Source organism: Ascaphus truei, chromosome 7, assembly GCF_040206685.1.
Source record: "Ascaphus truei isolate aAscTru1 chromosome 7, aAscTru1.hap1, whole genome shotgun sequence".
NCBI classification, from domain to species: Eukaryota; Metazoa; Chordata; class Amphibia; order Anura; family Ascaphidae; genus Ascaphus; species Ascaphus truei.
In genome coordinates, this window is record NC_134489.1 from 51,608,918 (window position 1) to 51,631,165 (window position 22,248).

The 22,248-nt window shown below is 41.6% G+C and overlaps 1 protein-coding gene across 1 annotated transcript; it reads left to right on the forward strand.

The window, feature by feature from the left end:
* Positions 1 to 509: 509 nt before the first annotated feature.
* NEMP2 (nuclear envelope integral membrane protein 2) lies at positions 510 to 19,370 on the forward strand. The gene is made up of 9 exons (XM_075608363.1): positions 510 to 1,016; positions 2,515 to 2,630; positions 3,654 to 3,885; positions 4,475 to 4,547; positions 5,291 to 5,384; positions 11,755 to 11,869; positions 13,009 to 13,234; positions 14,342 to 14,518; positions 16,143 to 19,370. The coding sequence occupies exons 1-9, from the start codon at positions 914 to 916 to the stop codon at positions 16,375 to 16,377; spliced, it is 1,371 nt and encodes a 456-aa protein (XP_075464478.1). The 5' UTR covers positions 510 to 913; the 3' UTR covers positions 16,378 to 19,370.
* Positions 19,371 to 22,248: the final 2,878 nt, after the last annotated feature.

Consider the following 22,248-nt stretch of genomic DNA (forward strand, 5'->3'; position numbering starts at 1 on the left):
ATATATATATATATTTAAAAAAATTATGCTGAAATGTTACCAATGTGTTGATAGCCCCAGTGGCAGTGAAGAGATAAAGGGGCAGTCCTCGTAGTACCAAAGTTAATTTATGCCAGTGACATGTTTAAGGGATTACATCTGGGTGATTGATGCCCTTTTAAAAAAAAATTTTTTAACCAAAATCTGACTTCTGTAAGTATTTAAAAATAAATATATATTTCATTTTCAAAAAAAAAAACATTTGCCACTGGTGTTCAACAAGTATTTGCACAAGCATAGAACAGGGTGGGCTAAGGCTAAATAAAAAATAACTTGATTGACTGATTAGAAGTCCCTAAGAAATGCAATTTGTAATTATTATTATAATTTTCAGAAAAACAGAAAAGGCCAATTTTTTTTTAGGTTTTTTTGAAAGGTTAGGGTGGAAGGTAAAGGTTTTTAAAAAAGTTGTTTTTGGCTAGCTGCGCGGGATTGCACCATTAAAATGGTCGCTTCCAAACTATTTGCCCTGGTCCCTCTATAGAACAAAGTACCGTATGTTACAACCTCTGGCATGTTGCAGCCTACAGTAGGAACACTTCCGCCTTTCACAGCTCAGCAGTCTGAACCAATCACCCTATACTGTACATCCACATTCACTCCCCCCCTCCAGCCACGCTAGCAAACCAGGAGACACAGCCCAGAACTGCAACATTACCAAGCTAAAAAAAAACAAAGACTGGACTTCATTTAAATTCACTTGGTGCTTACCTCTCTTGTATGCATGGCAAGTGTTCCAACTATTGATGCATTCGGCTTTGGAAGCACAAAGCTACTGTATGTGGAAGCTATCTAGCATCCACGCACCGGCGCTCGGCTGAGAGGGTCTGGCCAGCACAGGATTCCAAAGCGGCATTTCAAACAGGGAAGCAAGATGCAAGTTGCAGGTTGCTATGTTGCATCAATAATCCCATTGTATGTCAGGCTCTGGCTACTGCTCCTAAATCTTTCACCTATACATGGGCAAGAGTTGCTGGGTAAGCTATGTGTTTAACTGATGCGCTTCAAGAAAACACATGTCATGTGGGTATGGAGATTTACACCAGGTCTGATCACAGCTGTCGTGTGGGTATGGATACTAGTAGTCTATGGGTCTAGGAATCTGCTAACAGAGCTGTAGTGTGGGTATGGATACCAATAGATTTTGGATCTGCTAATAGCTGTAGTGTGGAAATTGATTATCTTCATAGACTATATCAGATCTGCCAATACAGTTGTAATATGGGCTACATGTAGATCTGCTAAAGTCTATTGATGGTATGGTTACTAAATTTATACACTTTATGAATGGTCTTCAAACAGATGTAGTGCGAGTATGGATACTATCTTTTATATAATATTTAAGATCTGCCATCAGTTGTAGTGTGGGTGATCATTCTAGTTTATACCAGATCTACTAACATAAATCTGTATGAATACTAATCTGCTGTACCAAATGTGCTTACATAAATGTTAGTGTGGATACCAAGAGTCTAGAACAGATCTAACAGACATCTAAAGTAGGCATAGCTGTAATACATTATAGACTAACTGACCGATTAACAAATCTAATGTGGGTATGCATTTCATCAATAAAGACTGTACTGGATCTACCAACATACAGTAAGTAATGACTGTATACGTGTAATATTTATATACTATATTAAATCTACTAACACAACTCTATTCAAGAAAAGGATATCGTCTTCATATAATATACCAGATCTGCCAACTGAAGTCTAATATGTGTATTATCTTTATAGATGCCACCAGATCTGCCAACATACATCTAATGTAGTTTTATTCATATTTTATTAGAGATCATTAAAAACAAGGCAGAGTATTTACTTGTAGAGCTACAGTAGATGGCAAGGCTCACAAGCCATCTGTGCAGATCCGTCCTCATTTGTATATAACCTAATGTACATAACTTTGTACCCTTATTGTACTGCACAGCAGAATATGTTGGCACTTTACAAATTAATGCGAGTTTTGAAATGGGCAACAGGGATTAGGGGACGTGAACTAGACCAGGTATGTGAAGAATAAGCATCTTCATCCTCAGTTTATTTATTTAACATCAATGCCAGTGTGAATATCTTCTTGCTGCATCATAGGAAGTGCTGCAGAATTCACATCTTGAATCCCACAGAACAAAAAACAAACAGATTTATAGATAGCATTCACAGTGTGTCTTTTTGGGTCTCAGTAGGACAATGAGGATGGGGGGGGGAAGAGATGGCAGTGCACAGCAATAAAAGAGGAGGGCTAGAGTGCAAATATCTGGGAAAAAATCAATTTGGCACACAGCATGTAGTAAAATAGAAGGTAGAAATCCCCTAACACATTTCACACCTGCATTGGCACTTTGTCAGTATAACAATATATTAACCTTAAGACCTTTTGCTGCCAGATGGGCCTGCAACCCATTGCCCTGTGATACACAATGAATATCAACTGCTCTCTTATGCTGTTCATGTATTTATTATTATTTAGATAACAGGTGCATCCCTGTGAATGAAGCAAGTTTAATTAACAGAACACAAGGGCATTGTTTCTGTTACATTCCAGAAAGCAATATAAAGTGGCTTCAGCTATGGTCAACTGTGCACGTAAGTACAATATTCCAAACTCCAGGAGCTTTGATTTGTAACATGTTATACAGGAAACTGCATGGTGTGTACACACACACACACACACACACACACACACACACAGGAGTGTAATTCGCCATTTTATTTTGTCTACAGACTTAAATCAAACACTTGTGGACACTGTCCTTTTACAGAAAGTAACACAATTAAAACCTAATCCGCTGAGGCTAACTAAACAAACCTCACTGGCCAGCTAAACTGGTTTCAAATTAAACAAAACAATTGTAGCAGAAGTTCAATGGGTAAACCTTACCCTCACAGGTAGAAGTACAATCACTACGCTCTTTTCCACCGCACCATTGCCAAGACACCCAGCCTTATCTCAGCCCTCTGTATGAGACACTGGCTGTATTCTCAGGCTCCCTTTTAAACCTTGCAGCTCAGGTTGTGATTACACCTGGAAGCTGCTGCCAGCAGAAGTTAATCCCATCATTCTGGGAATAAGGCACACTAACCTTTTGCTGATATAGACAGTTTATGACTGTGTGTGTGTGTGTGTGTGTGTGTGTGTGTGTGTGTGTGTGTGTGTGTGTGTGTGTGTGTGTGTGTGTCTGCGTGTGTGTGTCTCTGTCTGCGTGTGTGTGTGTGTGTCTCTGTCTGCGTGTGTGTCTTTGATTTAACCAAAACTAATTATTTATGTTCTTTGCAGTGACTGCATTTTTGTGGCTAGAACAAACGGCAGAGAATTCCTTCATTATACGGAGAGAATAATATTCACTGACAACTGTTCAGTGTGTTTCAGTTCTAAAGAGTAGTGAAGAAATAATGAATACAAGTTACTGATTAAGTTTTAGAGTACTTTATTTAACTGTCCTTAAAAAATATATGTATTTCACCTTAAACCACAAATGGCTATTTTGTGTAAAAAAAAAATCCCAGTTGCAAGAATAGAACCACATTTATCAGAAGAGAAAAAAAATAATATTGTGTACTCTGCACCTTTGCTGAATGACCTCCTACTGTATATCTCTTTCATTTCAGGTTCAGATAAACAGCACAGCAGTGCTTACTGTTATTCAGCAATCAAACGCACTGAACTGCAATTATCCTGAAAATATCCTCGTTTATGGAACTTGTTTATTGCAAAGCATCTGGAAACCAATATATTCCAATGAGACGTACATTAATGTTAACCAGTTTGGCGAGAGAGACTGCTTCAATGTGAAAACTACCAATACATCGGCTGTTTACACTGTGGGCGTCAAAAAGACCAGTAAGTGGAGCAGTTTGCTCATTGTTGGCCTACCACGTTCTGTTCCATTCCTAAGTAAATTCACTTCACTGCTGTGCCAAGGTGTGCAACCATCATTAGCCAAGAGATAAAGGGAAAGAACAATAATTACCAGATAAGATTAGAAGGACACAGACAAACAGAAAATAGAAACATGCAAACATTTGTATTTTTTTTAACCAGGGAATGAATAAGTATATTCACTTAATGGATGATTGAATATTGTTAAGGAATTTGTTTACATTCAGAGGCAGAACTCCACAGACTACGGGGCTTATTCGATATCAGTTGAAGTAGCCAATTGGGCCATTTTCAGCTGCAAATTGGGCGTTTTGGCCAAAAATGTATTTGCCAGGTTCGTTACCAGGAAGCTATACATTGAGAGTTACTTCTCGTTTTCAATGGCCAGATTAGCCACTTTGTCTGATATGGAATATAACTCTTCAAACATACAACACAGCAGAACTATCTTGTGCACCTTCCAATACAATAGAACATGTTGGTCCAGAATATCCTAAATATCCTTGAAAGTTGACATTTCGACTTCTATATGGATTACATTTTTTCACAGAATTCAGTAGAAGTCTCTTCGTTCTCTTCTTTGGAGGTGTGTTCCTTTTCTACTTTGCCAAGGACATAAGTCGGTATGTACAATACTAATATTTTCTGCCGTGCTTAAAAGTAACATTGTATGCTGTGTGGTCATTACAGTGTTCCCCATGCGAAAATGAAAATGCTGCGTTGATACTCAATAACCCTATTTAGTTGAGCAAGCATTTAATTGGTGTTAACCAGCTTCCGTTGTAATCAAAACAAAACTATTTTCTGTTTATCTGTAAAAGTTGTTAAATAGCATTGTAGATATTCGCTTGAGTTGGTGTCTGGCATCATTGGAAATACTGGGCTCCAATAACTAATGTGTTTTGTATATATCTATATGTCCATATATCCATTTGCTTCATTATGTATTATACAGACGTAGACATATATACGGGGACAGTGTCTGCCATGATCGTGCTGCGGGGGGGAGGGAGGGTTCATGATTCTGAATGGGACACCAGCAGCATTAATCCATCCAAACGATTTGCTACAACTGCATGTTGTGTGTGTGGTTTTTTTCTTCTCGCTCTCTCTCTCTCTCCCCCATTTTGTGACGCGCTCTCGCTCTCCCCCATTCTGTGACGCGCTCTCTCTCTCCCCCATTCTGTGTCGCACTCTCTCTCACCCATTCTGTGTCGCACTCTCTCTCACCCATTCTGTGTCTCTCATTGCAGGCTACACTTCGACCACCAGGATGTAAAATGTATTCGTATTTCCTGCTGTCCTAGGGTTACATTTGAATAAAATGCTACCCTGAAATGAATAATTAAATACTTTATTTTCACAGGAATGGTGCAGTTTATTATTCTGCCGGGATAACATTGGGTATTTTTGCTTCATTAGTCTTCTTCCTGTTGATAGTTAAAAGATTTATTCCAAAGGTACGTTCTATACTTTTTATATAATGAAGCTATTCATATCTTGCGTGTCCTGATCTGTGTGACTGTATTTCTGTTTGTATCAAGTGTGGAGTTAGAACCAAAAGGGAAGGGCTGTGCTGTGTATACTATCAGGGGTGGCTGAACGTGGGGAGTGTACAGTGGGTTAATTTATGTGAAAATGGTGTGGTAATTGAAAGTCTGTAACTAACTTTTGTTTTTTTTTCTACTCCTGCCTGGTTGATCTTGCAGTGGATGTGGTTAGTTGATTGCTTACCTTTCATATCTGTTTGGTGTATGTGGCCCTCTTTAAAACAGAGGCTTGTAACGAATGCTGAACTTGCGTGTCCTGATCGGGGTGACTGGATTACTGTTTGATTTCAAGTGCTGTTTGTATCAAGTGTGGAGTTAGAAGCAGAAGGAGTTAGAACAAGGAAGGTGTGAAATAAGGAATACTACAGTATATTGAAGTACAGTTTATTGTTAGCACTTATAACTCCTTGGTTGCAACCTATGAGCAGGATTGAAAATGCCACTCAATGCACATCTTGCCATGTGTATGTGCACTTGGAGCAGCTGTTCCAGGGAGCATATCGCTGTGAGAGGTGTGAGCGGGTGGTCTCTTTGGAGCATCAGATTGCTGATATGAAGAGGAAACTTGCAATATTGAGGGAAATTGACAATCTTGAAAGGAGTTTAGTGCTCACTGAGCAGGCCCTGGCTGGGACTAGTGATGCAGATGGTTTAGCTGTGAGTGAGGACCATGAAGAGGTAAGTAGCTGGATAAGGCTGAGGCCCCGGTAAAGGCGCTGCACGCGCGCCTGCCAGGTCGGAGGCGTATGCAGCTGAGATCCCCGGTCTGCGGGGGGCGTAGCCATGACATCACCCGGCAGGTTCGCCCTCATTGGCTGAACCACCGGGGGGCATGGCCAGCGCTCCATCACAAGTTGTGAGCACAGATTTCCTGTCTTCAGAGAAATCATCTGTTCGCACAACGCGTCGGGCACGGCCCCATTGAGGGGCGGCTCTTGTCCATGCAGAGCACGCCATAGCGGGTGCTGCAGCAGGCAGTGGGGACCTAGCCCAGGGGTCTCCAAACCTGTCCTCAAGAGCCGCACACAGGCCAGCTTTTATGGATATCCCTGTTTCAGCACAGGTGGCTCAATCAGTGGCCCAGTCAAGCACTGAGGCACTGATTGAGCCACCTGTGCTGAAACAGGGATATCCATAAAAGCTGGCCTGTGTGCGGCTCTTGAGGACAGGTTTGGAGACCCCTGGGCTAGCCTAACAGTTAGAACGGGAAGCAGGGGGAAGAGGAAGCGTCAGGCTAGTTCTGAGCTGACCCATCCAAGTAGATTTGCCATATTGAGTGAAGATATTGAGGGTGTCAGGGGAGGAATGGCAAGGCTGGGGGAGACTTATTCCTCTAGAAACCAGGGGGAATAGATCCTCCAGCACAGAGGGGACTCGGGATACTGAGAGACCAAGAAAGATTGTGGTAGTAGGAGACTACATTAGGAAGATAGGGCAATCTATTGCCATGACCACATGAATCGAACAGTTTGTTGTCTCCCGGGGACTCGAATTCGGCACATTTCAAATCAGGTAGGCAGATTGTTGTGAGGGGCTGGGGCTGGGACTGACCCGGCGGTCTTGGTACACATTGGCACCAATGACAAAGTTAGAGAAAGATGGAGGGTCCTAAAAAATGATTTCAGGGATCTAGGCTGCAAGCTTAAGGCAAGGACCTCCAAGGTAGTATTTCCTGAACTTGTCCCAGGTGTAGAGCATGGCACTGGTAGTCAATCGGAGATTTGGGAGGTTAAAGCTGCAGTTCAAGCTGCCGTTTTAAAAATAAAATAAATATTTTGTTTCCCTTTCAATATGTGCATCAATACAATCTGCACACTGACAAGTGATTAGCTAAACTGCAGATGGATCCGTTCTCCTGTAATCTACTGCAGTGTTTCCCAATTACATTTAGTCGTGGAACCCTTTTATATTTTGTAAAACAGAATGGAACCCCTTAAATATTTTTAGCACAGCACATGAAAAATAAAAAAGAAATGCGCCGCAGATGAAACATTTTCTTGTTTCAAGATCATTTTTAACTGACCCCCACCACCCCAATACATTTTTTAAAGACCTTCACCGCCCCAATACATTTTTAAAAGACCCCCATCGCTCCCTCCCCCCAGTGTCTCTCACTCCCTCCCCCCCAGTGTCTCTCACTCCCTCCCCCCAGGGTCTCTCACTCCCTCCCCCCCAGTGTCTCTCTCCCTCCCCTCAGTGTCTCCCTCACTCCCTCCCCCCAGTGTGTCTCCCTCACCTCAGTGTCTCTCTCCCTCCAGCCTGCGTCTCTCTCACATCAGTGTCTCTCTCCCGCCAGTGTGTCACTTCCTCTGCCCAGTGTCTCTTTCTCCCTCCTCATGGTCTCTCTCTCCCTCCAGCCAGTGTGTGTCTCTCCCTTCCCTCCAGTGTCTCTCTCGCCTTCCCCCAGTGTGTCTCCCCCTCCCCTCAATATGTCTCACACCCCCATGTCACACTTTCACCCCCTCCCACCTCTCTATGTCTCTTTCACCCCCTCCCCATGACACACACACACTCTCACACACACTCACCTTATCACGCTGCATGCAGCAAGGCAAACGAGGTGCTGCATGAGCTGTGCAGCACAGCGCCACCTAATGGCTGAAGGAGAAATTGCAGCTACAGACTGACTGCTTTTTTGAGGGGGAAATCCGGCACAGTGAGTGCGGGCGGCCCGTCCGTCGGCGGAATCCCTGGAACTGCTCTACGGAACCCCAGGGTTCCGCGGAACCCCATTTGGAAAACGCTGATCTACTGTAATAGATAGCTTGCTCAGGGTTATTTAATTTAGTTCTTGCACAGCATTTTGGGCAATGTATTGTAAAGTGTTTTAGATTCTTAGTCATAAGGGATGGCAGCATCATATCAGAATTATAATGAATGTAATAAAAGTTCCAAATGACAATCAAATTAGCAAAAATGGATAATGAAAAAAGTATTGCAAGAAAGGAAGATCAACCCTAAAAAGTTATTTAAGTACCTTAAAACAAAAAAGTTAGAAAATACAGTATATAGAACCCTTTCAGTGTAAAATTATTGGAGACAAATATATTCATGCGTGGTGCTCCCTGGAGTCTCGTGCTTTCTCTTATTTGTGCACAGCAACGGGGAGGGGTTAGGGGTCCCGAATGGGAGGTGCGCGCACCATAATGATGCGTGTGATGTTCGGGGGGGGTGTGCGCGGGCGCGGGCGGTTCGCCTCCCCGCTCTACTGGCACGCTCCGCGGCCTCCATAGTGGTGTTGCCAGTAGTTGATACTGCGCAAGCGCGTATCACTCTGGCTCCCATTCTGTGTTGGCCCAGGATCGCATGTAGGGGGCGGGGCCTGCGTCCGTGACTCGCGCGCGCATCCATCTCCACACCTGACTACTATCAGTGTGTTTGTGGGGAGGATCCCGGTTATGCCCTATGATTGGTAAGTTAATTAAACATTTACTCATAAATATGTTGGTAATGATGGGATAAGAATGCCTTGATAAAGGGCTCTGTGTAGCACGAAACATGTTGGTAGGATAATGCCTTGCTATTTTTTCCATCTTTGACCATTAAATCTTTTTATGGATAACGCACCTTCCTTCTAATTTTTTGGGGGGATATTCCTGGTTGTGCTTTTTCTATTGAAATTATTGGAGAAATGGAAAAAGCAGAGGTATTAAACACATTGTTTGTCTCTGTTTTTACCAAGTGAAGAATCAATTACAATAGTAGTGGTGCAGGAGGAAGCCACAACCTCTATATTAATGAACAATTGGTCATCTGAGGGAAAACTTCATAGGCAGCTTGATAATATTAAAGTAAATAAGGCACCTGGCCCCGATGGCATACATCCAAGAGTTCTTAAGGAGTTAAGTTCAGTAATAGCCAAACCATTACATTTAATATTCAAGGACTCCATTTCCTGGATCTCAGTAGCACATGATTGGCGTAAAGCAGATGTGGTGCCTATATTTAAAAAGAGAGCTAGAGCACAACCGGGGAATTAGAGACCCGTAAGCCTGACATCAATAGTGGGGAAGCTACTTGAAGGTTTAGTACAGGATAATAGTCAGGAATACCTAATGTGGAAAACAAAATTATTAGTAATAGTCAGCATGGATTTATGAAGGATAGGTCGTACCAAACTAACCTTATTTGTTTCTTTAGACCAAGGTAATGCAGTTGATGTAGTCTACTTAAATTTTACATACAGTTCCACACGCGGTTAGTGTACAAAATAAAGCATATTGGACTGTAAAAATATTTGCACCTGGATTGAAAACAGAGTTGTCATAAATGGAACTTTTTCAGGTTGGAATGTTATCTGTGACTGAAACCTTTCCCTCCCCCATACAGCACAGGGGGAGGGATAGGTTTCAGTCACAGATAACATTCCAAGATGCACTGTTTTTAAGTTAAACCTTGCTTGCTTCATTCATTGTAACAACGTCTGAAGAAGAGATCAGTGTATCTCGGAAGCTCGCACAAATAAAAGCATTTAGTTAGCCACAGAACGGTATTGTTTATTCATTTTTTATTTTCTATCTATCTCTAACAGTCCAACAAGAAAGTCTCTTATCTGTTCTTGCAGCTGTAGGGGAAGGCCTCTCTGCTCTCCTGGGTCCACACCTATGGAAATGTCCGTGACCAGGTATAGAGGTCTTGTCCCCTTGTCTTGCTGTAAGCATATAGTCCTTCTATGTGCATCAAGACATCTTTTCCTCTGGTCAGTCCAGTTGTGGGCTAAGGAAATCTCCTTCCTGTTTCTTAGATAAGGCTTTTTCTAACAGTCCTAATCAGCCAGGTGGAGTCTGGATGATTGCCTGTGCAATTAACCAGCTCCCTGCTGGATTTAGAGTCCGTTTCTCTCAACAGTGACAAGTCCCTGTTACAGGGCCCCTTTATAAAGCATTATTAAGACCACACCTTGAATATGGAGTTCAATTTAGGGCACCACGCCATAGAAAAGATATGAAACTAGAGAACATGAAGAGAAGAGCCACCAAATTGATAAAGGAGATGGATTATCTGATTTATGAGGACAGGCTAGCTAAACTAGATTTCTTTACATTAGATAAGAGGCGTCTAAGAGGGGATATGATAACTATATACAAACATATTCAGGGACAATACAAGGAGCTTTCAAAAAAACTATTCATCCCACGGGTATTACAAACGACACAGGGTTATCCCTTAGGGCTAGCTCACATGGCCTGCTATGCGACGTGCGCGCGCACATGCAGCACTCTTTGAGGCTAGTGGATGACAGTTGTCACACTAGAAACTGCTTGTGGCGGCAAAGTACAGCGTTGACGCTGCAACATTTTGCCGCCATAACCCAAATTGAAATTTTGGGCTGCAGTCGCGTCACATGAGCTGGTTCAGCCAATAAAGGCTTTCTTTTTAGAAAGGAAAGGTATACAGGGATATACCAAATAAGCAAACATGGGAAGGATGCTGATCCAGGGAGTAATCTGATTGACAATATTGGGAGTCAGGAAGGAATTTATTTGTCCCTTTATGAGATATCATTGGATGATGTGTCACTGGGGTTTTTTTGTTTGCCTTCCTCTAGATCAATACAGTGTAAGTACAAATATAGGATAACGTTTCGTCTAAATTTAGCATATACAGTATTGAACTTGATGGACATAGGTCTTTTTTCAAACTCATCTACTATGTAACTATGTAACTAATATCATGTTATAGTTTGATAGCAGCTAAGCGCTGTGTGTTAAAGGAGCAATTCATGCTTTTAAAAAATAAATATAATTTATTTTTTAACATAGGATTTAAGCAAGGGGTCTCCGGCACGGAACCCCATTAATTTCAGCTCGGATGATCCCCTGCTTCCCGAGATAGACGGTATCTCGGCAAAGTTTAACGCTCCCGCGTCACGCGGGCCAATAGGAAGCTGAACCTGATGATGCTTCCTGTCAGCCCGCAGGGCGCTGGAGCTTTGAAACGCCGCCATTACGTGATCCCTGCTAGCTGAGCGAAGCAGCTACCGGCACCCCCTACGGAGGTCTGTATCTCCGCAAGCAGGGCTTCCGCGGAGCTGAAATTAATGGGGTTCAGCTCCGGGAACCCCATGGTTCAACCCTATGTTTTAAAAAAAAATTGCCTGCATGAATTGCCTCTTTAACCCTTAGAAGCCATTAATACATTGCTTACAAAAATGACCCTGGATTCTAAATGAATGGTCTTTGGTAATGGGTACAGCTAACTCCATTTAATGAATTGCCCCCTAGCAATAGGAATCCTTAAGCATTATCTGCAGTAATTGTATACTTTCTTATACTTTCAGCACAGCACCTTTTGGCTTTTGATGAGCAGCTGTTGTTTTTTCACTGCATATGCAATTCAGTTTTTGAAAGAGAACATTGAATGGTTATGGAATGAAAACAAGCATTTAATACTGGGTGAGAACCGTATTGATTTCAGATCACTGAATGTAACATAAATACATTGATCCTGGGCTATCGTGTATATAGGACCGCCTTGTTGGGTGGCTATTGCACAAACCCACCACATTTCTATGACTATGAAGACGCACTTCCTCACATTTCTTCTTAATCTGCCAGCCTCGAGCTTCGGAGCATGGTCTCTTATTCTAGCATTTCTCTCTTTGTTGAATCCCTTTTGTATTTGAATTTTTCCATAATATTGCCTTTCTATCCTCTAAGCCAGGGGTGAGCAAACTTTTTACATCGAGCCCCCCTTTTCATCCGTGATATTAGTCGGGCCCATCCCCCATCTGATGTAATCCAAATCACACGAAAACAAACAAAAAAATTATTACATCGGTATACAATATAAATGTGAATAATACAGGCTGCAATCACCCCTCTCTCTCCCCCTCTTCTTTCATCCCCTCTTTTCCTCCTCTCACACCCTTAACAATGCCTACCTGGCTTCGGTGGAGGAGAACGGCGGGAGATATGCAGGGTGGCAGTGGAGGACGGCTGGGCAGGAGCGCACTGTAGCAGCAGCAGACACCGCAAGTCGGTGAATATTTCAGGGTCAGACCACTGGGGCGAGCTCCTCCCCAGCCGCCCTGCTTCGCTCCCGCCGTCCAACTCCTCGGACGCTCTGGCAGTCCTCCGTCCTCTTCTCCCACTGCCGTCCTCCTCTGCCTCCCCTAAAAAAAATCTTGCTCCCCTCCCCCCCCCCCCCCCCCACTCTAAGATGTACATATTAAACAGAATATGATGTGCTATCTTGGGGACAGTGTCACACTTTACATATGTATTTGTCTAATTGATATGATAGCCACAGTATATCCACTGCAATGAATGTGCCATAGATGTTGGGTTCTAACATTTTAAATGTATCACATTTTCTGTGCATGTGTTGGAGCAGGAGCACAAATGCTAGAAACATGGAGAAGAAATGTTAGTTGGATGAAAGTGCACATGAATAAAAAAAGTTTGTGTGGAAATGAACAAAACGTCATATTTCCTAAAAATGCTTCCCCGGTGCTAATTTGAGTATTTACATGTGATAAACTAAAGTACTCATGTGATATACCCAATGCAATGTAACTTTACTGTATTCACAGGGTACGTTTTGACTGCAGGGTTGCTCAGTTTTGCCGTATGCTACAGACATGGTCCACTAACCAGCCAACAAAGCATCAACCTCCTCACTTGGGCACTGCAATTGATAGCCTGCTTCTTGATTTACTTTGGTCTTGCTGCCCCGGAGGTTGCCTATGCTGTCATTGCTGTTCTTATTTCTTCCAAGGGCCTGCATTATCCCTTTAGAGCATTGTGCTATGTGTGCAGGTTAGTACCCACGAGTCATATTGGCAATAATACTGCATTCCCAAGCAAAGCAGGGTTCGAAGCCAAGGAAATTCCGGAGGCAGAGAGTAGGCGAGGGAGAAGTCTCCAGTAGTGTGCACTCGCTAATCTATCCGGAGTATAGGTAAATAGCAATGGAATGGAAAACTGGTAGGTTACTAGAGTGAGGTGTGGATGTAGCAAATGGTAGGTAACCCCAAACACTAAAAGTAAGTGCCCCGTGGGCAAATGAAGATGTGTAAATGGATATATGGTTAAAATATAGAACCGTAATCGGTCTAATAGACAAAATAAAATACAGAGTGGCACAATAAACAAACAGTGCACGTAACATACATTGCAGCCTGGTAGAGCAGAGTTAATATTGGTAAAGCACTGCAATACAACTCGCCAGTAAATGCAGTGCTGCAGCACGGATACATTGCTGCATGAAGCGGTGCCCTACAAGGAGGGTTACCCAAGGGGTTAACTAGATAAATCTGTCTGCAATGTAATCCACTGCTCCCCATGGAGTGGGATTTTATACCCAAAATAAGATGACAGCTGGCCTTATGGACTGTTTTTATCTTACCAGTTCTGGGCCTGAACTAGACTCCTCTGTGCGACATACTAGTCTATGAGGAGTCCTGTGGGAGGGACTCATGGCACGCAAAGATCTTGCACTGCTGGGGAGGTGGGCTAAAACCTTTTATACAAATCAAATGATGCTCAGAAAAATAAAACTCATTAAAAATGGCATGGAGTTGAATTAAAAAAAATCACTAACTAATACTACAGAACTATTTAAAAAAAAAAAAAAATCCCATATAAGATTATTCAATGGGTCAAAAAAATACTTGTGATCAGCCACCCTCCTATGAGGTTGTATTAAGGAGTTGTGTCATCATCTCTACTGCTAACAGGGCCTGCAATGCTTTACTGAACTTTCTGGCAGTGAAAGAGTTAAGTAGAAGATGCTCTAAACAATACTCAGTATAAATATATGCCACAGTGAGTGAATTATCTAGTGGGGAACCACCAAACACGGTTTGCGTCAGAATTATGTTGTGGGCGTTGTAAACACTTGAAGATTGTTGACTTTCCCTCCAGAAAAATGAAAGAGGTCTTTAAATCTAAAACGCCGCTGGTAAAACTCCTTACAGAAGAGGAATATCAGGAACAGGCAGATACAGAAACCACCACGGCTTTGGATGATCTGCGTACTTTCTGTAAAAGTCCAGACTTAAACTCATGGCTTACAGTGTCTAGACTCTCATCCCCAAAAAGGTACACAAGGACTGCGGGGTTCTAGCAGCTATATCATCCTGAGAAATTGAGCTTAATTCCACTTGTATGCCTTTTCATTGTATTGTGTCATGGCTCTGATATGTTTAGTGGGTTAAATGTACAGATGTAGCTGCATTATTTTAACAAATCACGCGGTATATACCTCGGAATACCCATGTCATGGCGCGGGATTGCTTCCAACCGTACCGCCTTAAGAGGCGGGTGCAAGCAATGGCATTTTAGTGTTGTGGCTTTTAAACACCTGAAATTGACACAGTAGCACAGTACTGTACACATTACAATACATTCACTTCATTGCATTTAATTGCACACAATCCATGAAATTCAAACAAAGCAACCGCGATAAACACGTGTGCCTGGGGCGATTTGCTGCGTTCATGCCACGTGGAGTACAGCAGCGCACACGAAAACGGCGCCGTGATTTCTTAAAATAAGGACCGCTGCATCTGTAGGTGAAGGCTTTTGTTAGTTATATTGGCCTTATCTCACATTTATCCTGTCTCCATTCCTAACTTGTTCTAGGACCGGGGTGATAGTATGTATAAAACAAAAGATTACATTACAGCAATCAAGTCTGTTTCAGGGTGCGCTATAACTTTAAAGTAACAAACTTTTAAGAGAATAATTACAAATAGTTATGCATGTCTTTTTTAATCTCAATTACTTTAATTAAACATATCACTGATTAGTCACTTTAAATAAGTTGTGTGGCTCTTTGCATTAGTGATGTACTGGGGAAAAAACAGGATCGGACACCTTAATGATTTTAAAACAAGATCCATTTTTCTTGGGACGTGGGGAGCCCAGTAGGGGACGATTTCTGTATAGACGTTCTTCCTAGATGCAGTTATGGACCATGTTTCATAATCTCACTCTTTGGCTCATTCTGTATGAAACGGAATTTACTACATTGAAGTCTCAAAAGTCTGTGTACAACTACACCTATTGTATGGCAAACCTGAATGTTAGTTCATTAAAAAGAGCAATTGTCTTCAGTCTTAAAATAAAGTTTGGCTTCCGAAACCCTTTGGAAGAACATCACCATTCCTGCAGTCCCCTTCACAACTCCCGTAAACCTCTTATTGAAAGTCCAGCTGAATATCCCTGCTACCTGGGATAGAGCATGGCAAACACTGTAGAGTTAGAGGCTTATTATAAAAGGCCTGGCCTTTTGCAATGTCATAAACTGAAAATGCTTCTTCAAATTATTGAGCCGTTTTGGCCAACCCCGGTACAACATCATGCTTCAAGGTTTACAAAATAGCCCCCTTTGTGGAGACTTCTTATCAGGCGAAGTAACCACTCTCGCTTGGTAGGGAGAGCCAATAAGTGCAGAGGATGAGACACAATGCCTCCTGGCAGAGGAAATAGCAATTCCCTGTATACCATTGCACCCCTAAATCTAAAATTGCAGTAGATTTTAAAAACTCTTCATGGGGGGGAAAATGTACAATTGTTTTTATAATTAACCATTTTTATATACTTAGCTCATCAAAGTTCATTTATTTTGGTTAAGATTGAACCCAAGAGGTATTACAAATCAATGTTATATATTTATATGCTTCCACGTGTATCCTTGTGCTCACATTCTGATTTTGGGCAGATTTGCAGACTTCATGCTGGGATGTAACCATGTTTCTCCAGAAGAGGTCAATGTCTATGAAGAGCAGTATGGATTTGGAAGCCTCTTCCTGGAAGAACAGCTTTTTGTCCAGGAGAGGGGAGATGAGCAGAACCAGCAGGTGGACTTGGCACATGAAGAAAATGGAGATGTCGAGGAATATCAAGATAATTACCATCAGAATAATGCTATAGAACATCAGCTCGTTAGTGACTGAAAGCTTCTTAAAGATGCAGGCTATTGGAGACGTAACAGCACCTACAATCTTAACCGTCCAGTACTATTCAAGCATTGGAGACAAATGATCAGTCTAAAATTGGTCATTCAAAATGAAGACAGCCCTACTGCAATCAAAATGCTGCGTTCAGGAAACCTTTTGCACAATGTGTTGCCACTATAGGAAGCAAAATGTAGTGCTCAGATTGGCTCAGGGAACGTAACTCAACTTTGAAATCAATAGTTATTAATTCATCCAGTTAATTCTTTTACCTTCTTCATGACTATCAGTATGTTGATCCAGAGGGGGTAACAAAGCCAATGGATATTGTACAGAGCCGTAAATACCTTCCTAATCTCAAAATACCAACAGTCGAGTGAGCCGTTTATCAACATAGGGCTGTTGCAATGTTGTATAAACCAAATAAGAGGTAGCATACTGCATAACGATACATTTGTTGGTTGTAAATGGCTGGGATAATGCTAATCACACTCTGATTTACATGTACAACTTGCCATATTTACTGTGCCACAGCCGCCAACTATTAGATTGTAAGCTCCTGGGGAAATTTATTATGCTTCTATTTAAGTAATGGTGCCCTCAGAACAGGTTAAAGCCTGGTAATGGCATTAACTGTAATGCTGCATCCCCACTAACAGTTAATATCACTGTGTTGGACATATTAGTTGCCCACATTAATTGCATCTAGATCACATCAGTTGCCTACACAAAGGGCCAATGTATCGTTGTAGGGCATGTGGTGCCCACTGAAAACATCTGGGATTTTAAAACATTGGAAAACATCTTTTCACAGCAGTAATACCATTCTTCAAAGTCCCATTATTATTTTTTTAATTTTTTTTTTAAATTTTTTTTTTTAAACAAATGTCTCAAACAAACAAATCTTTAAGAGAACCTGCAAAAAAAAGGGTTTTACATTAATATTTCTTCACTATTGAAACCTGCTGAAATGAATAGGGAGCTGAAATGGAACATGCCCAGTGTCCTCCCTTGCACGTCACCACCCAGAATCACTGTCTGCAACTTAACCACTGCACAACTTGACATTGGGGTGAATGAAGCAGGGATGGGGGATGTGGTAGACCAGTGGAGGCAAACTTTGTTCCTCAAGAGCTACGAACAGGCCAGGTATTGGGGATATCTCTGCTTCAGCACTCGTGGCACAGTCAACGATTGAGACACCTGTGCTGAAGCAGGGAAATCCCTAACCTGGCCTGTTGGTGGCCCTTGGGGGCTGGAGTTGGCCACCCTTGTGTTATACACTCACAGGTGCTCTGTCTTTACTGTAATGATATACGATTTTTTTAAGGTATAAAATAGAGGACAATCCTGAATGATGATTATAGCTTTGCAACACAGCACCCTACCCACAGAATTTAAATAGAGCACCTTATACATATCAGTTGCACCCCTAGACATCACGTGCACTTTGTCAACTGCCTGCATGGATCACACTCTTCCAAAGTGGACATAAAGTAAAATTATTTTGAGCTATATCTTAATAATTGAAATGAGAATGGAAATGTATATTCTGACCAGTGGAGATTCTTTAAGTTGCTAATTATTCTCTGGTGTTTTTATCTTGGCAATGGCATTTTTTTTTTTAATATCAAATGTACATATTTTAATGTGCAATTGATTTATATTTCTTGTTTGTGGAATATGCCAAATTACTATATTTAATTTATATTGCATGTATGTCGAATAATACTATGCAATTTGCTGCAATATGCAATACCATCTAGAGAAGCCTCTTGTTTTTCTGTTGCAGGTCACCAGATAATGAAAGTGTAAATAAGAGTTGAATACAGTTTTAGTGAAGAAAAAATAAAAAAGAACTTGAAAGAACCCTTAAATTAAAAAAAGAACTGATTAACTTGTGAGCTTGTGTTTTAAAGGGGCAGTTCCGCTGCATGTTTATTTGTTTAATTGGGAAGGATTTATTTATAATATTGAACAGTACAATGTCTGTTTTTACCTCTAGTTTTTTGCCCTGCTGTTTTTTAAAAAAATTATTTTATTCATATAAAATGAGCTCAAAGCCTAAATTAATGATTCTTATTCGCCTGTCACTTAGTGACATTAGTAGACCTCAAAGAGCCTCAGATGAAGATTTGTTTTTCTTCTGACAAGGCCCTTTGTAGTGTACATGTAAAGTAGCACTGTGCTGCCTGGTGGCATGAAGACAGACAGAATAAAACAACAGGAGCTGCCATGTGGACATTAGACTGAAGATTTTTGGCCTTTTTGAATAAAAAATGAAATACAGCTGGGAAAAATGAATACGGTTGGTAATCTTCTTTCAAGGGCATTAATCGCATGGATCATTTTCAAAAGGGGTTGAATTGGGGGAAACTGCACCTTTTATTTTCACCGGATTTGTAAAATGGTTTATCAGATACTAACAACTCTATTCTTTAACAGTTTGGGTAATAATGGCATCAATGTTACCTTAAGGATAAAAAGCACAACAAATACATTTTTTTTATAGATTAGTTAAAGAATATTATTGCATCCTATAATCTCTTTATCTTTTAGAGAAGAGATCGTAATGACCCTTCAAAGTATTTGATAACCATGGGAATATTGGTTGACTATTTTAAAATGTGATGCCCCTCACCTACATAACACACATTAAATAGATTTGTACCATTAGGTACCGTTGGTTCACTTCGGGCTTACGTGGCTATCCCTTTTAACTGCAGACGGGAGGAGAAAATCTTAATCATGACCCCAGTTTTTTTTTTTTTGTTTGTTTTTTAGAATATGAACCCAAAAGGAGCTAGAAGGTGAATCCCTCCCACAAAAATGAGTCACTACACTTCTACATGTAATAACAACATGTCTACCATTTTTGTTTAAAATGTACAGTGAAAGGATTATTAGCACTATAACATCACAATAAATACTGCTCTTGTATGTTGTCTCGATAGACAAGGCTGCATTGTTTTACACTAAAACATCTTTGTCATTCCCATTTTTCATAAAGTATGTGAACTGAATATCTCCATTCCGCGCCACAGATTTATTCCATTGTTAACATGTTAATCCTAGCGTTAGATGTGGAAGAGCTGCTTCTGTGTGGAAATGCACACTTCCTTTTTATTTAGAACATATTTTACCCAGGAACAAACACATTGAGAGTCGCCGCTCATTTTCACGTCTGTCCTGGGCACAAAGTCAAGTTGACGTTACGATTCGCAGTTACAAACATGTTTAAAGTAAGAAACAGCTGAAGTCATGAAGGAATTTAGTCAGAAAGCGGATTTGAAGGACTCAGGTAAATTGTCCCAACAGTGGGGTGATCGGTACGAGAAATGACGAACGTCAGGCTCATGGAGGCGGATGTACGGGGATAAGTGCGGTGTACAGTAGGGGTGAGTGGCCTGCTCAGATAACTGGGTTACATGTCCAGAAAGTAATTGAGCGGCCAGGCCAGCCCGGTTGGTTTTGGTACTTTTAGAGATGTACAAGAAGCTCCATATAACGATTATGAGCAATGGGATTAGAATATAATATTGAAGACAATTATGGCTTCTGCCACATTTTCTTATTCAAAGCTGTAATATCCATTCTAGTTTAAATTCATTATATAATATAAATATTGCTTATTAGGGTTCTGACACCTTTTTGTCCCTACAAAACACAACTAGACTTTAATCAACTATAACTTAGCAATGGAATACGTCTCTATTCTACACACAGTGGAGTGCCTGCATAATAACAAATCACTTACAGATGTCGCAGACATACGTTTTTAGTAACTTTTGCTGTGTCCATTGAATTTTGCACGGTTATCCTCACTGTTCAGTCTGCATGTTGCTGCCAATCTTGTTGCCCAGTGCTAAACAAAACTTACATTTGTAGAAGTTATAGTGGCAACATTACCAGTTACCGGTCAACTGGCACCAAAACTTGTGCAGAAAAACAACACTAGATTTGTTAAAGAAATAAATTCATAGAAATTAATTGAATTTAGTTTTTGTATGGTGAAGGAGCTGGAAGACCGAAATAGTCCTGCATATTCACAATTGGGGTTTTCAGAAGATTGAGTGATTCTACAGTGTATCCACACTAAAAGAGGCATGTTGTATTTACTTGTAGGAGTTTCGTGACTTTTTTATTTTTAGTATGGGCACCTTGTATATACAGTTAGGTCCGGAAATAATTGGACGCTGATACAAGTTTTGTTATTTTGGCTGTGTACCAAAATAAATTCAAGTTACAGTTAAATAATGAATATGGGCTTAAAGTGCAGTCTATCAACTTTAATTTGAGGGTATTCACATCCAAATTGGAGGAAGGGTTTAGGAATTACATCTCTTTAATATGTAGCCCCCTCTTTTTCAAAGGACCAAAAGTAATTGGACAATTGACTCAAAAGCTGTTTCATGGACAGGTGTGGGCTATTCCGTTATTTCATAATCAATTAAGCAGGTAAAAGGTCTGGAATTGATTCCAGGTGTGGCATTCACATTTGGAAGCGGTAACTGTGAACCCACAATATGCGGTTGTCATGGGAGAGGGGATTTGGCCCGGTATTAAAGGGGTTACACCCCATTTGGCCACCCCATGCTCTCACCTGGGAGGCGAGGGGTTAACTGGAATGATGTTCAGTACTGTAGTTATGCCCCTGATTCAGCACCAACTGTGTATCCCCCTGTGCATATGTATTGTTCCCATTCCAGTGTGCACCAACACATACACTGGGATCTATGCGGGAGGGAAAGGGTTAATGTTAATTCTGTGTTTATGGCCCTTTGTCCCTTTTCCCGCCTTTGCAGGCTCCATTTTGCAGTTTCTCCATAGGTCGCCATTGGGGCTCTATACAATCCTATGGAGATTCCGGCGATTTGGGCCCGTTTCCGTAGAAGACCTGCAGGTGGCGCTCGAGAGGAGGAGCGGCGGTTCTCCATTGAAAGTCAATGGAGCCATCCATTTCAATGGGATCCCTGGAAGCCGACCTCCGGAGATGAGCTGGCAGCCTGCCAGACCGCAAGAGCGGAAACATTGTCAAAAAAGAGCTTTGATCGCGCAATTGGCGTGGGAACTAGGGCCTCGGTCAAGTTCACGGCCAATTGGTGTGGGAACTTTTGTTCTAGGTCCCCCAGAAATAAAATTCCTTTTGCCTGTAGATGTTAGGAACCTCCTCACTTGACCCCAACAGGGTCCGACCAGTAATGGCGGTGAGAAAGGGTCGGGCCAGCCAAGAGTGGTCCTACCATTGACCGTAATGGCGGAGAAAGCCACGTGGCTTTGAAACGGCTAAGTCCGAATGAGCAGAAACCTGGAACCCATAACTCCGGTTCTGTTCAACCTAGAGGGCTGAGATTCGGTCACCAGGTAGTCCTAGTTCCGGCAAGATTGCATGGCAAATAGCGACCCTCTCGGGGCAACAGAACGGAGTCAGGGTAATGGTAAAATTTAGGTTTCTGCCATTGACTTACATGGCAGAAAAAAGCCAGTTTTGTAATGTGCTTTTAAACTGTATTTTTGTATCTCCGGTTCTGGGGGGTCGTGGAAGGCTGATATTTGGCCACTATGGCAAGGGTTCTCCGGCATGAGGGCCTGGCAAATTTCAGCCCGCTCAGACCAACAACGGATTATTTTAATATGTGTAGATATTAAAAAATAGCATAAAGGGGGGAAAACAAGCGCAAAAAACTGTGAACTAGAAGGATACGTAGTAGTTCAACTTATAGATTTCCTTGATGGGTGCCGCAACGGACCGCAAATGGGTTCGTTCAGAGCCACTTGTGTTTGTTAGGAGGGTGAAGTTCCGATTGCGCACGAGCTCATCAGATTAGGAAATATATAAAAAAAGAAAAGGAAGAGAAAACACAATAGTGT

Coding starts and splice junctions, on each gene's coding strand:
- NEMP2 (XM_075608363.1), top strand. CDS start 914: ATGCAAGTTGCAGGTTGCTATGTTGCATCAATAATCCCATTGTATGTC. Junction 2,631..3,653: donor AGCTATGGTCAACTGTGCAC/GTAAGTACAATA, acceptor CTTTCATTTCAG/GTTCAGATAAACAGCACAGC. Junction 4,548..5,290: donor TTTGCCAAGGACATAAGTCG/GTATGTACAATA, acceptor TTATTTTCACAG/GAATGGTGCAGTTTATTATT.